This window comes from Seriola lalandi, unplaced genomic scaffold (genome assembly GCF_002814215.2).
Source record: "Seriola lalandi dorsalis isolate HSWRI2012SDOR001 ecotype SW California unplaced genomic scaffold, Sedor1 jcf7180002054920, whole genome shotgun sequence".
NCBI lineage: Eukaryota > Metazoa > Chordata > Actinopteri > Carangiformes > Carangidae > Seriola > Seriola lalandi.
In genome coordinates this window covers 269,215-283,922 of record NW_019525472.1, presented here as the reverse complement: position 1 = coordinate 283,922, position 14,708 = coordinate 269,215, and the positions used below count along the sequence as shown (strand labels likewise).

Sequence of the window (14,708 nt, the reverse complement as noted above, 5' to 3'; positions counted from 1 at the left end):
TTTATGTAATGAAAAATATTGCATATGGCGGGAAATATCGCAAATATAATAGATTATATGTTGCTGCTACAACACCACTTCCCATGGGGCTCGGGGGTGTTGCGAAACTAATTTGAATTGTTAATGCCTATTCTTTGGTCAGTTTTATTTTTAGGCTGATGTGTTGGGTTTGTCTGAAGTCCAGCAGGACGTGTGGACGGCCGACATTAAAGCAGTTTAACACATCAGACGGCAAAAACACTATTCTGTCATTTTCACAGTAGACCTATGACGTCCAGGTTTGACTGTGACACAGAATCTATACATAAGGTCTAATCCTCTTTACAATGGACCGACTCAGCAAAAAAAGAAACACACATTTGCTGTCTCAGCTTGCTTCATGGTTTATGGCTCAGAGCAATAACATTCCCTATGAGGTCCAGTCATGAAACAGGTAAAAACACATTGTACATACATACATACTGCAGATTATTCAGGTCTAGAATATGATTCAAACAGTAGCACATCACACTTGCATTAACTACACAAGACAGAAATATAAAGTGTCGGAGGAGCATTAATAATGCCTGTGCAATTCTAAAGTGCATCTCAATGTGATTTAACAGGACGTCTACAAATATGTGCATAATCTTTAAGCTTAAACAAGGACACGGGAACGACAGGCAGCAAAAGCAACAGCTTCTAATCATACGTGGCTTCCTGAGGCTAATATACCAGGAGGCCGTTACATTATCAGGTACATAGAGTTATTATTTTGGTAAATCTCCGAACTTCCCTTTAATATAACATTCACTCACAGTCATCTAACCTAACATTCAATAATCAAGTAGAACTTAAGAGAAATGCATATTACAATTAGAAAAATCCAAATACATTTGAGCACCTTGAATCACCAGCTTTTACTTCACCTCCTTCACCGATATAACATCAGGTGCTATATCGGTCGCCCCTTTCCATTGGTCGTTCATATAGGCCTAGTCAAAACTATCACCAAGAAAGCTACATTTTTTTTTACCATAGTTGCAAAGAAGAAAAATAAAAATAAATGAAAAAGTTCACATTCGACCATAGGAGATCAGTACACAAAGAGCAGATACAACAGTAGCACTATGTTTTACAGATCTTTCATTTCACAGTAATATTCCAGTTTCCTGGAAAGGGGTATGTTAATTTGGGACTTAAAAAAGTCTGTCCATTTCTTTTTGGGGAATTACAGGAAACTACCATGACCTTTAAAATAAAGTGTTACTGATACAGCTTATGAAAAGGAGACAGATTATTCCCCAGAAATGATTTCCTCAGGAGCTTGTTTACAAACAGGGCTGTGCAAAGTGAGGTAGAGCGATTGGACAGTAGAGACGGCGGCGTTAGGCACTGGTGTTTCTGTGCAAAATGAGCCACATCTGAGACGTGAGCTGGTGGTGTTTGGGCCTTCGTGTTCCTGCATCACTCTTGTGTCTTAACCCCTTTGCCGGTCATTTCTGGGCAAATAACGTACAGTAAAGTGTACACTTAGTAAGTCTTTCCAAAGAGTCGCTCTGCAACTGGAAGATGGCGATTTATCTTGCAGCAGGTCTTTTTCTTTTTTTTTTTTTTTTGGAAGCAACTAATTCAAAACAGGCAGCACGTCACCAGCTGAGGATCTCCCCCTGTTTTCAATCAGGTCCTCTTTGGTTTTCTGAATGCGGGAGAAAATTTCCCTAAAAAGTTCCTTGTACTCCGGCTGGTGGAAGTCGTCCTCAAAGTCCTCCATGTCCGTCAGAGCAGGACAAGCACCGGCGAGGGACGGGGTCTGGACCGATTTGTGGCTCTGCCCGTCCTGCTCGTCCTCGTGCGGCCCCAGGTGGCAGCGGCGCAGCAGCTCATCGTACTTCACCTGCAAGGCACTGTACTGGGCGTCGACCTCGTTGAGCAGCGAGATCCCGCGATACTTCACCACCTCGGCTCGGCGCACGCAGGAGCACTCATGGTCGTAGATCCTGTCGGGGGAGTCGGGCATCTGCAGCGCCTTCATCAGCCGCTCGCTGTCCAAGCGCTTCAGCACCCTGGGGCTTTTGCCCACATCTGCATCCCCCTCAGCCTCCTCCTCCGGGTTGAGGAACACCGAGTCCGGCAGCAGGTTGTGGATGACGTCCGGCCTGGAGGATCTTGTAGAGGACTCTGATTTCCAGAGCTGACGAAGCTCTTCAGCCTCACGCTCCAGCTCAAACACTCTGGCCTGAAGAAGAGAGAAGAGTGATTTAGAAAAGCGATGCTGTGAATGAATGCTGCAATGAATCCAAGAATAAAAAGAAAAGAGCAGAGCAGCAACTTTTTTCTCCTTTATATGTTAATAATGTTGGATTATCTTTCACCCTTTCATCTGACATTACTGGTGTATATTTATGTAATTGCACCTAGTCAAAAATTTGTTAATGTACCACACCTGACATCCCTCCAGCCTCGTCAGCCGTTGCTCCAGCGTGGCGTTCTCGCCGGCGAGCAGCTCCGCCCCTCGCTCCACCTCCTCCCTCCGAGCACGCTCCTTGGCAAACTGAGTCTGAAGGGTGCGCAGGGACTGTCGCAGTGATGCCTGCTCCTCCTCGCGCCACGACACGTCGGAGGACACGAGGTCGTCTGAGGGTTCATCAGGATCGTAGTCGTACCTGTACAGAAACACAGACAGTTATAAACTATATGGATTTTTGTCATAAACCCATGTTTACTATTACCATACTTTTTCATAGACCTTGTTTCTGATTGGATTTTATGATTTTACAATATGATGAATGCTGATCATCCATCTATCGTCAAGTAAACAACCAGTCTATTTAAAGGAATATTCTCTGTCTTGTTGAGAGTAATACGAGAAGACTCTTGTAAGGTAAACATGAAGCTAAAGCCAGCAGCTGATTAGCTTAGCTTAGCATAAAGACAGGGAACTGAGAGAGGGCCCAGTTGGTGGTCCGACAGACTGACCTTTCCATCCATAGAATGAATGGACTATAGGTCTTAACAAACACCACAATAATGAAATGTTTCAACGGCTACACTTAATACATCTGCTGTTGAAGACCATGCGATACAGTCAAAACCTGCAGACCAGGCCAATAAGAGGACCTTGAGTGAAGATTATTTCAACACCTATTCTTAATCAACCAGTATCTTTTATATCACCCACGCAGGCTGATACTTTGTCCTCTCTTTTACAACTGACCTTGGCATTTTATCTTCAACGCTTGTCTGCTTTATTATAAGGTGACTTTCACTACAAAGTGAAAGGTGACAGGAAATGCAGAGTGGAGCGAGATGATGACAACATGTACCAAAGGTCACGAGCCAGGTTCAGTCTTTTTACAGAGGATACGTACATGTGACGCCTAACTGACAGAAAATGTATATTTTATAGCGAACAGTGGGGATTTTAATGCATTTTTAAAAAAGAAGTTTATTATAATATTTGTATTTGTCTATAAATATCCCAATATGTACTGCATCAGTTTTGGATACCTGTGTATATTTTTGCAGGTATGTTATGTATACAGTATTTTCTTTTTTTAACCAAAATACGCCAAACCAATACACAGCCAAACAACAGGAAAAAAGAGAAACACAAAAGCAGGTGATGTAAGATAAAGAGAAAACGCACATTAAGCACAGAAGAAACAAGAACTTATCAGTAGAACCAAGGCGATTAGAAATCAGCTGAAGAATCAATTAGAGATATTGAGACATGTTCGTTCCCTCCGGCTCAGACTTCGACCTCTGTCCTTCCAACCTCATGTACATCGCGTTCGGACCCGTCTCGTATCTCCCCGTCGTGTTTTATCAGTGAAGTTTCCAACCATCTGACCTGGATGTTTTTTAATGGAGCGGCCCTCGCAGGATTACACAACACACAGACTAAACTCAGGCAGTGAATGAACTTCTTCGTCTTGGTCCAAGTTTAAGAGGAAGTGACCGCAGCATGAAACGTTCAGACCGCTGTGAGGTAGACATGGCCGACTGCCAGCGAGGAGGATTAGCACACATACAGAGAGGAGAGCTGAAGACGGGATTTGCTCTTTCCCTTCTTGAAGCTTACAAAGAGCTTCTGGATCAGTGACAATGCAATTAAGATTTAATAATTTAAATTCATTTAAATTTATCAAAAGTTAATAAAGGGTTTGATTAATTTTTTCGACCCTTGTGAGCCGAATCCTCTCATCTCTTCTCCCGTCCGAGTGCGGCGATGAGCAGCGCTTGCAAATTCTCACGTTTTGATTTAAAACGATTAATTGATTATCAAAACTGTTCTCTAATTTAATGTCTGTCTGCTACTTGATTAACTGACTAATCATTTTCAGCACCACTGATGTAAATGCAGCATTTCGAGCATCCTCACCCGAGTGTGTTCTGCAGCTCTTTCAGGCAGGACACGCTCTGACTGCCGCGGGGCGACCGCCTCTCTCCGTGCGGAGGCCTCTGAGGCTGAGGACTCAACTTCAGCTTTTCCACCTGATGCTGCAGCTCCTCCACCTGCGTCTGCAGCAGCTCGACCGTTTCTGTCAGCCTGCACGGAGAAGATACAGAGCTCTGTTAGGTCACTGATGAGGGATATCTTAATCCGAAACCAGGGGAATCTGCCCACCAACACTTCTACATCTCCCGTCTCACCCCTGGATCTTCTGCTGGGCCGTCCGGTTGTCCAGAACCAGTTTGTGGTTGCTCTGCTCCAGCTCTCTGGCCGACACGTCCAGCTGCTCGTACACTTTAGCATGCTGATCGTTGACCTGCCTGAGGAGGTCCACCTGCTTCGTCAGGTACTGGAGGAGAGAGAGAGAGAGACACAAGTGTGAAGACGAGAGCGGGAGGGACGGGGGGTGAGGACATGAGGGAAAGGACAGTTTGTTGCATCTGTTGAGATGTCTATAATAATGACACATCCAGTCTACTGTTATCATTATTATTGGATAGATTGATATTATACATTAAACTAGAATAAAAAATATATATAAATACACATTAAAAAAAAAAAGACACAGGAACATTAAAAACACTGCAAAAAAAGTATTTTAAATACAAGAGAAATTGATTATCAGTAAATATAAATGACAATTAATACTGCGGGAGAGAAAAAATCCACAGTATTAAGGTAGTTTTTAAGTTTTCTTTTAAAAGTTGTTAGATGTTGTATGATGGACTCTGACTTGAAGGGTGTCTGTCATCATCCCAACAAACGGACTTCATGTCTTAAACCTCCTCTTTCCGATTCAAGGCTAAATGTAATATTTTTTACTATAAAACATGAAATATGTGGACAAGTCAAACAAATAAATAATAAGTAGGTTAAATTACCAGCAGAGTCGGGAGTTTCTATTAATTAAAAAGGTGCTCATGAGGGAACTAAACCCCTGTTATTATTATTATCATCATTATTCTTATTAATTAGCTGTTTTAGGTGCTAATTTTAAGGAATGCAACTTTGAAGAAATGTAAAGAGACAATGGAAACGCTTATTTCCCAGTAGCACCTAAATGTCTCTAAAAGCTCCCTCAGTGGAACAATTTCTTTAAGAACAGCTTTATCTTATCAGCTGTTGCAGCCAGGACACGTTGAACCTTTCCTCACACAAACTGAAACCTGCTGAAAACCAACTTCACGCTGACAACAGACCTGCCGTCAGCAGAGCAGTTCAATGTCAACCTAAACAAATACGCTGGACATAAACAGTCAGACGTCAATGAGTAACGTTGTATGTACAGTATGTCAACGTTCGGGAGGATAGTTCTATTTTTAAAAAGGGTTGTTTTCATAGCGTTTCTGCTCCATTAGATTCTGTTTATTCCGGGTAAAGAGTGACAGTAAACGCGACGGGAAACGGGTGATCAATTACAACACAGGTAATGAGCTTGAATCAGAGCTGTGACGTCACAAGTATCCAGCACAGGTCTTAAGAGAGATTAAATCTACATGTCAGCAGTGACATGTATAGAGGGATTTACTGCCAGACAACCCGGACTGACCCTATTCAAGGAAATTAAAACCAGGCTTCAAAATCCAGAAAGATCTGTTAAAGCATAAGTTAAGATCGAGTTTCTGTCACTTGAGTTTGAAATAAGACCTTGAATTAATGATTTTGCTGCTGAGTTCCTGCTTGTACATCTCTAAATGTGAACACGGGGATACACAGAGAGACGACAGGTACACAGCAGGAAGGGTGGAGGGCTGGTTTCTAAAGTGGGGGAGGCGATGAAGTCAAAGGCTCTTCAACAATAACAAAACAAGCATATACACGTAATATAAAAGTTGTTTTTTTTTCTTAATTTCATAAAAATCTCACCACTAACAAACAGTGACTTCTAAATGAGCTGTTTATCATGCGTTCCATAATATTAAAGCTGCATAACAACAATAATCACCTATAATTTTATTCATAGAAACCTTATACTTGACCCTGATGAATATTATTATTATTATCTAATATTTAAAAATATTTGGCAAAACTCTTTCCAATTCCAAAAATGAACCTTTAAACTCAGTACGTGTTTTATTTCTATCATTACTGCAAAGAGATCTGCCTTTTACTGCATCATGTTTGATCAGTTCCAGCATCATTTCAGGAGAATTATCTGTAAATAAAAACATTTTTAACCCCCTTTTTCTTTTCTTTTTTAGCCATTAGTGGTGTCTGCAGTCTTCCACACAAGGCTGGACTGCTTGCATGTTGCCAAACAAGCAGAATCTGGGGCAAAAAAAGTTAGGAAATCCCTTTCTACTGCATGTGAAGCGTAAACGCTGCCAGAGTATAGAAATAACTGGAGGAGACTCAGGACTGACGCAAGGGTATTAAAAAGCAGCATGAGGGGGACATGCCCCCCACCCCCAGCGGAGATTATGTCCTTACACAGCAGCATGTTGTATTTTTCTTTTTGGCTAAATTGAGACATTTCTAATATAATGTAAACCTCTGATTGTACAGTTCAATACAGCAGGAACTTCACTGACAGTTTGACCACTTTTCCCAGTCCAGCCTCATTACTCGCAGCATATCCAGGTCTAACAGAGACACAAGAAAGTCAGACTAGTGACAGGGATATCGGACAGCTCTTTTACCTCGATCTCCTGCAGCTGTTCCTGGTTGGTGGAGTACATCTGCTGCAGCCCCTGCTCCAGCTCCCTGTTCCTCTCCAGGAGAGACTTCCCGAGCTCGGCTGCCAGCTGCAGGTCTGCAGGGGAGACGGACCGAGGAGGGAAAGGAAGCACAGCAGTGTTTCAGAGCTCATGGGTTAGTCTCACTGGCGGAGACCTGGGGACCTTATACTGTACAAGCAGCTTTGGAAGGTTTTGTTGTTTCTGGCAGGAGTCCAGTAACCGACTTTTCTTTTTTTTTCCTTTTTTAAATTTGTGCCACATGGTTTATCCACCTTCACTAACTGACAGACATTAGTGCAAATGGATCTTGAAGGTGTTTTTGATGGGTAGGGACTGCTGCTTATTTCTTATGCACAGGTATGAATTTCCTCTGACATTTATCCGACCCCTTGTTTTATCCACCCTCTGATATTTAACAAAATCCAGAGTAAATAGTGAAAATGATACAACTGGGATACAAATATGACACAGAACGTGGGAATATTTCACACACAAACATAAGCTTTAGTGTTAGGACATGCGATGAAGACAAAAGGGACGAAGGAAGTCAATTCTTCATTTCAGATAGACCTTTTCTATTTTTTCAATTTGCCGCATATGTGAGTGTCCTGCTGACTTCTGCCTTTTCCTGCCGCCGGCAAGGTGCTTCATCTCCACCAAAACAGCTTGTACACAAATTAAACACGCTGATTCAAAATAATAACCATTTTAGTTTTAGATAATTGCGAGGAAATTCCTACAAATGTATTCTGTTGTGCATCTGCAGGGATTGATAGCTAGTTTTTTTTTTCTTTTAGATGATACACATGAATTACACCTCTGTGTTACAGCTGTAATGTGCATATTTGAGTTATTTGACTGTGAGATTAAGTATCAATATGTTAAATATGTTATCTTTAAAGGGTCAAAGACAAAGACTGAAAGGAAATTGTACCATGTTCCAGGTCTTGCTTGTCGTACCACGGTTCCTCCTCCTTGATCTCAAATTCCTCCTCAACAATCATGTCTGTCAGCATCTTCACGACTAAAAACGCTCACACACACTTCAAGGGATTATTCCGGTTTTTGAACATGACAAAGACACGGTTTAGGAAACGGTCCAGAGCGCGTCCTTTACGCTGCTGTCTTCCCGCCTGCAGCCGGCACCGGTGTGCGCTCATCACCGGACAGACAGACGGATCTCTGCTTTGAACTGCTGCTGCCGTGCGAACATGTTTCCGGTTTTCCACTTCAAAATAAAAGCAGCGTTGGTGACCGTGTTGCAATCTGGCTGAAAGGGATTGATTTCTGAAGGGGCTAAAGGGCACAGGGTGTAGGGCCATTGGGGTCCAAGGAGTCAGGGGGCCCCTGGACCTGAGGCATATGGAGTGGCTGTTAACATTACTTCTTAGAAATATGTACAGAGGGACAGAAAACAGACACAACATTTCCAAAAAAGATGCAAAGAAATGACTGTTCGCTTGGGTTTCAGTAAATATCTTCTGAAATTTTATAAATGAAACAATCAGTCAATTATTACATGTAGTGGTATTGAAAATGCTTGTTAGTTGTAGCATCACAGTATTTCTATGATGAACTAATGCTATCATGCCCAAGGTTTTCTGTCAGTTAATTACTTTAGACTGAAAAAAGCAGTTTAATAAAACAGGACATTACAGAAAAGAACACAATGTAAACAATAAAGGTCCTAAAATAGATTGTTACACAGGGTCCCTCAATGAGACAAGGCCAAAAGGGCCAAAAGGATATGGATTAGCATAACTCTGGTTTTGCCTGTTTGGCAATCCAGTCCTGATATGACAACAGTTGGATATAAACAGTTTAGCTTCAGCTTTAGTAGAAACTGGCAATCCCACTGCAGTTTCTTCAGAAGTTGCATTTTTTACTTGAATATAAGTTTAACCCAACAAATAATCCAAGGACTCTAACATTTCTTTCCTGATGTGCATTTCTTTTGTGCTTTTATTTTGAAGATTACAACGAGATGCTTCCGGTATTGCACTGCCTCTCTATGTGAGTTTCACCATCAGCTCACCACACCTTTGGTTCCACCCGTGGTAATCGCATCACAGTGTCGGTGAACACACGGGGGCGCTGCAGCGACAAAACACAACTTGAACTATTTACATTAGCCTACATTTCATATAAATATTGTACTTTATCACCATCATCATCAAATTCATCTGATAGCAGGAGATAAATGTTATTTTGTGAATCCAGATTAAGAGTTTACATACGGGTCTATGGTGGAGATTAGGCCACATTATAAAGAAGTAGTTTGATTACCATAGGGAATACAACAGTGGCCATATCAAACATTAAAATACAGTTTGCAGTGAGAAAAAAGATTTGGGAGTGATGACTTTTTTTGACCGGCCACATATTTTACGGGTTTGTGATCTCACAAAACTGTGTTTGGTTTCATCTTGGTGATTGTTGTTTTCTGACTCTTGCCCTGCGGCTGGACCTGAGCTGGACAGGAGACACCGAGCTGAGAGGCTGTCTGGATGTGGTTCAGGCCCTGGGGCCCCTCATCCAGAGTCACCGTATGAATTACTACATTCCTTTGTTGGAAAGTCAAATGACAAAACAAACAAAAATACACAAAAACAATGACAAGGAGACAAAGACAACTACAAGAGACAAAATGGACACAAAGAGGCACAAGTGCCAGAAAGCCTTTGTACATGGTTAACGTTGAGAAATGGTCTATTTCAACCCAAACCATGATGTTTTCTTAAACTTAACCAAGTAGTTCTGTTGCCTAAACTTAACCACACTGTGAGTGAAAACCAGACAGCCCCGAAGGCAAACTTCCCCCAACAGCAGGCAGGAGAACCAGCCAAAAAAAGGGCAAAGGAGCAGACACAAAAGACGTACAAAATGATTACAAATGATTTCCAATTCAGTTTATAGAGAAAGAACAAAAATCCAGTGCTATTATGTGTATTGCAGACGTTGTTTCCCAACAGTTGGTGGCAGTGTAATCTCACATTTTCCCCCGATTTCCTTCTTAAGCACATCACTAAAGTCGTCATTTCAACCTAACAAAGAGGACACTTTCAACATGTTCAACAAACACACACTGATTTCCTGTAAATTATTCATTCCAACACATTAAAAGAAATAACACGACGTCAACATGATTTTATTTCCATTAATGTTCTTTAAAAGAAATGATTAAACAGAGCAACATCACACATGGTGTTGACCCACAGTTGGTCTAAACATAAACGAAAGCATCTGCTCAGCAGCTCAGTCATATTGCAGTTTCATTATCAGACGCGGACAGATGAAAACATGTTTGCTCCGAGAAACATCCTGCCAGCTGATGATAAATGATCTGCTGCTCTGCACCCAGAGGATGATGATGATGATGATGATGATGATGATGATGATGATGAGTACAGCTCCAGCTTCTTCACCTTCCCTTTTGTCCTCCATCGCTTTTCGGTTTCCTTTTTGTGAAATTATGCAAAATTCATAATACAGAAATCTTCAATAATCAAAGATATAGGGATACTTTCTGTCTTAGCATCCCTGATTAGAAAGTCATTTGAATATACAGGTAACAAAGGAAAACATAAAGCATAATGTGTCTTAATAAGGTGTTGTGCCTCCACGTGCTGCCAGAGCAGTTTCAATGCTCCATGGCTTTGATTCTCCAAGTCTCTGAACTCTATTGGAGAAATGAACGACATTGTTCCACAAGATATTCCCTCATTCTGTGTTTTGATGATGGTGGTGGTGGATAGCGCTAGGTGATAGGTGCTCCAATGGGTTGAGATCAGGTGACGGCGTAAGCCATAGTATATAATTCAAATCATTTTCATGCTCGTCAAACCATTCAGTGACCCTTTGTCAACATGGAAGAGACCGCTCCCATCAGGATAGAAATGTTTCCTCATAGGATAAAGGTCACTCAGAACAACTTTGTATTGATTTGCAGTGACCCCTCCCTTTAAGGGGACAGGTGGACCCTAACCATGGCAGAGCAGAGCCACCCGACCCCCTCACTCTAGGGGTCAAGCGTTCAGGCCTGTATCTGGTTTTTCTTCTAATTTGTCACACGTCTGTATTAGACAACCAAAGCAAACCATGTCTCTTTGGCTGTATTGTTTTCAGTGAGTGGACTGCGTCAGTCTGTTGTGAAATAAAATATGAAATGAAATTTGTCCTCAACACCAAGATCACAAAAAAAAACAAACAAACAAAAAAAACCACACAAATACTCGAAATACAAATACTTGAAAAAACCAAAGCCTTACTCTCCAGAGGCAAAGTACCAGTTCTTAGCTGAGGACATAAGGACCTTTAACACGCGGCTCTGCGTGATAGTGTTGATTGATTTGAATGGATTTTAGGGACTTAATAGCGTGGTTGATTAGTAGCAATTACTAAGCAGGAGCTTCACATTTCTGGCCTCCACGTAATTGCAATTTTAGTCACACACACTTCTCATCTAGTTCATTTATACTTGGGTTTATGACTAAATTCCTATAAAACCATCCTGAATTTCCCCTGGGGGATAAATAAAGTATCTATCTATCTATCTATCTATCTATCTATCTATCTATCTATCTATCTATCTATCTATCTATCTATCTATCTATCCATCCATCCGTCCGTCCGTCCGTCTATCTATAAAACGAATGACATTCCATTAGTCTCAGGTGTACTAATTAGCACGTTAGCATGCTAACACACTGAACTAAGATGGTGAAACATTACACCTGGTAAACATTAGCAGCACATTAGCAAGATGATGTTAGTTAGGATTCAACTCAAAGCACTGTGCATGAGTGCAGCCTCACAGAGCAGCTAGTAAGTCTTGGTAATAGTTCATCAGTGGAAATGAGATTATGAGACATTTTAACTTGGAAACCCAAAAAGCCTCGAGAGAATAAAGATAAAAAAAATAAATTAAAAAAAACTGGAACACTGGAAATCCTCCAGTATCAGAGTCTTCTGTTCGCCAACTCACTTCTTCCATTAAAATTTTATATTTGCATCAGTTAATGTTGGTGGTGCAATTAATTCATCAATCATCATTACCACCCATGAATCTAAGCCCTGATTACTAAGTGTCACTTAAAGCAGGAAGCTGAGTCAGAGCAGATTTCCACAAACAGACTGTGTGAGAATAGTTGTAAGTCTGGGAGATGCTGGAACAGAAGTCAAACTGTCACATCTCTAACTCACTTACCCCGGCCCACAGCATTCAGCCAGGTTGAGGATTAGATGCTGTAACATCACAAGCTTTCCCTTTAAGGCCTCTTAGCTCCAGCTCCTTTCATGTCCTATAGTGCTCTCCCCTTTTTTTGGTGCTCCACCCCAAAGTGTGTTCCCTCTCTTCCCATCTGTCCTCCTCCATCCTCCTGATTCCTGCACCTCTGTTTTGTGGCTTGTCAGCGAGATGAGAGAGAATGCAGAGCAGGAAGCAAGAGCTTCTCTGTGGGGATTCGGCCTCTCAGAGTGATAAAATAGCTGTGATCTTTCTTTCTGCAGAATCCACACTCTGCTTGTGTTTCTGCTATCTACACTTACATGCCTTTTTTTTTTTTTTGCTTTTATTGATGCTGAACTGCCTTTTCATTTTGGATTTCATGGGGTGTGAAATGCCAGAATGACAGAATGGGACCCCATGCTCTCCTGTAGCCCTCCCGTTATTTTATCTTCCTGTCAGAGAGGGATTAGAGGTGTATTACAAATGCAAAACGAGGTTTCCAATCATGCTCTCTCTGTGGTGGCGAAGGAATCTTCAAGTAGCACAATAATGGGTTTGCAAATGAAAGGAAGTTAGATAAACTAAAGGAGGAAATTGAAATATTACAGGCGAGGGTGCGAGCAAACAGGATCATTACCACTGTGCTCATCAGCCGATTGACACGTTCCTCCTCATCCCTGCAGCATTCAGGGTTAGTAATACTGTTTCTTGCTTCCACAGTGTGGAAGCAGTGACATTAACGGGCAGCAGCAACCCAGTAATGAGCCGTTAAAAGAGAGATTTGGAGCTTTACTGATCCGTTTCCATACCAACTGTCTTAACTGTGGGGACTGGATTTTTTTTTTGGGGGGGGGGGGGTGTAATGGGATTTGAGGAAGTACTTCTGGGTAGAACTTCAACACACACACATACACACACACACACACACAATGCATATGACAATGTGTGTGTGTGTGACTGCTTGTTTTAAGTTAATCTTCAAAGCTCTTCCTTTCCGCAGAAATCCATCATGACAGGCGGAGAGCAGCGAGCCCGCAGTGATTTTAATTTGTTGTGAATTTTTTTTTTTGACTGACTCCTGTTCCTCTTCTCTTCCATGTTTTATTTTTTTTCCCCCTTCATTTATTGTTTTCCGTACCCTTTTGTTCTGGAAAAACGCACACAAACAGCCAAAAGATGGGAGGTATACTTGCACTGAGAGGAGCCGGCATGTTGCCATGACAACCAAGCGTTTGCAAAAATCACCGTGATGCCAACTCTCATCCAGTATCACATATGGGCTTGCGTTTGTGGCGAAGGGGGAGAGACAAAACGCTGGCATGAGGCAAACAAACACACATGCACAGTGTGTGCGTATGCATGTGTGTGTTGCACATATTACTTTTATATTGCACCAGTTCAGTTGTTTTCACACACTGAATGCCGTACATGGAGATGGGGGAAAAAGAGACACAGAAATAACAAGAGAGAAAAAAAGATGATGATGATGATGATGATGATGATGATGATGATGAGAAATTGGATTTGGGTTAAAGATAATAAACTGTTATCACTGAAAAGCAACATCAAAGGCATCGTTGGCAGGGGAAACTATGAAGATTTAAAAAAAAAAAAAAAAAAAAAAAAAGTTAAATTTTATAAGTAATCTCCGCACCCTGGGGCTCATGGGTAAAACAAAACTCTGTGAAGTAGATGAATTTAGCTAATCTCTCCCGCACAGCTTCAGGGGATCACAGAGGCACAGGAAAAGAAAATCACCCTAGTGCCTGGTTCGGTGGTGAAATTTTATGAAACAGAGAAATCTCAGACTGCAGAAACAGTACTGAGCATGAATGGTCTTAAACTCAAGAAGAAGAACCTGCTTTTAATCATGATCCAAGAGGAAAACCAGTCTGAGACGGGATGAAAGGCTTCTGCATTTACAAATTGAAAAGAATAACTGACATTCGTCTCCTGCTCAGATGTTTTCTGTTGTGTGTGTGTGTGTGTGTGTGTGTGTGTGTGTGTGTGTGTGTGTGTGGATGAGAGGAGACGTGGCTGATGTTGAATCAAAACACACTGCTGATACAGCAGACAGGAGGGATGATGGATGGTGAGGGAGAGGAGGTGCTAAACTCCAGTTTCATAAAGGCAATCCACTTTACAGCTGAAATGATTACTGGCTGAATTGATTTGTCATTCATGATCCCCAGAGGATTGATCTCCTGACTTTTCAGTGCAACCCCTTTGTGATGATAGAAATATTGTGCATTATGCCTCCCCATAATCTGAGGTCTGTGCGAATCCATAGACCATAATTTGAACAGTAATCATTACACACTTTTGTTTCTTGAGGAACTACATTTAAGTCCCAAGTCTGAGCTTAAAT

The 14,708-nt window shown here is 41.6% G+C and overlaps 1 protein-coding gene across 1 annotated transcript; it reads right to left on the bottom strand.

The window, feature by feature from the left end:
- Positions 1–358: 358 nt before the first annotated feature.
- LOC111673560 (cerebellar degeneration-related protein 2-like) lies at positions 359–8,278 on the bottom strand. The gene is made up of 6 exons (XM_023431364.2): positions 8,048–8,278; positions 7,075–7,187; positions 4,636–4,784; positions 4,364–4,531; positions 2,426–2,645; positions 359–2,218 (listed from the first exon to the last, which is right to left on the bottom strand). The coding sequence occupies exons 1-6, from the start codon at positions 8,127–8,129 to the stop codon at positions 1,607–1,609; spliced, it is 1,344 nt and encodes a 447-aa protein (XP_023287132.1). The 5' UTR covers positions 8,130–8,278; the 3' UTR covers positions 359–1,606.
- Between the last annotated feature and the right edge of the window lie 6,430 nt (positions 8,279–14,708).

Excerpts from the sequence above, each read along its gene's own strand:
- LOC111673560 (XM_023431364.2), bottom strand. The coding sequence starts at position 8,129 with ATGCTGACAGACATGATTGTTGAGGAGGAATTTGAGATCAAGGAGGAG. Across the intron at positions 7,188-8,047 it reads CAAGCAAGACCTGGAACATG|ACCTGCAGCTGGCAGCCGAG; the intron begins GTACAATTTCCT and ends TCTCCCCTGCAG. Across the intron at positions 4,532-4,635 it reads GCCCAGCAGAAGATCCAGGG|GCTGACAGAAACGGTCGAGC; the intron begins GTGAGACGGGAG and ends TTCTCCGTGCAG.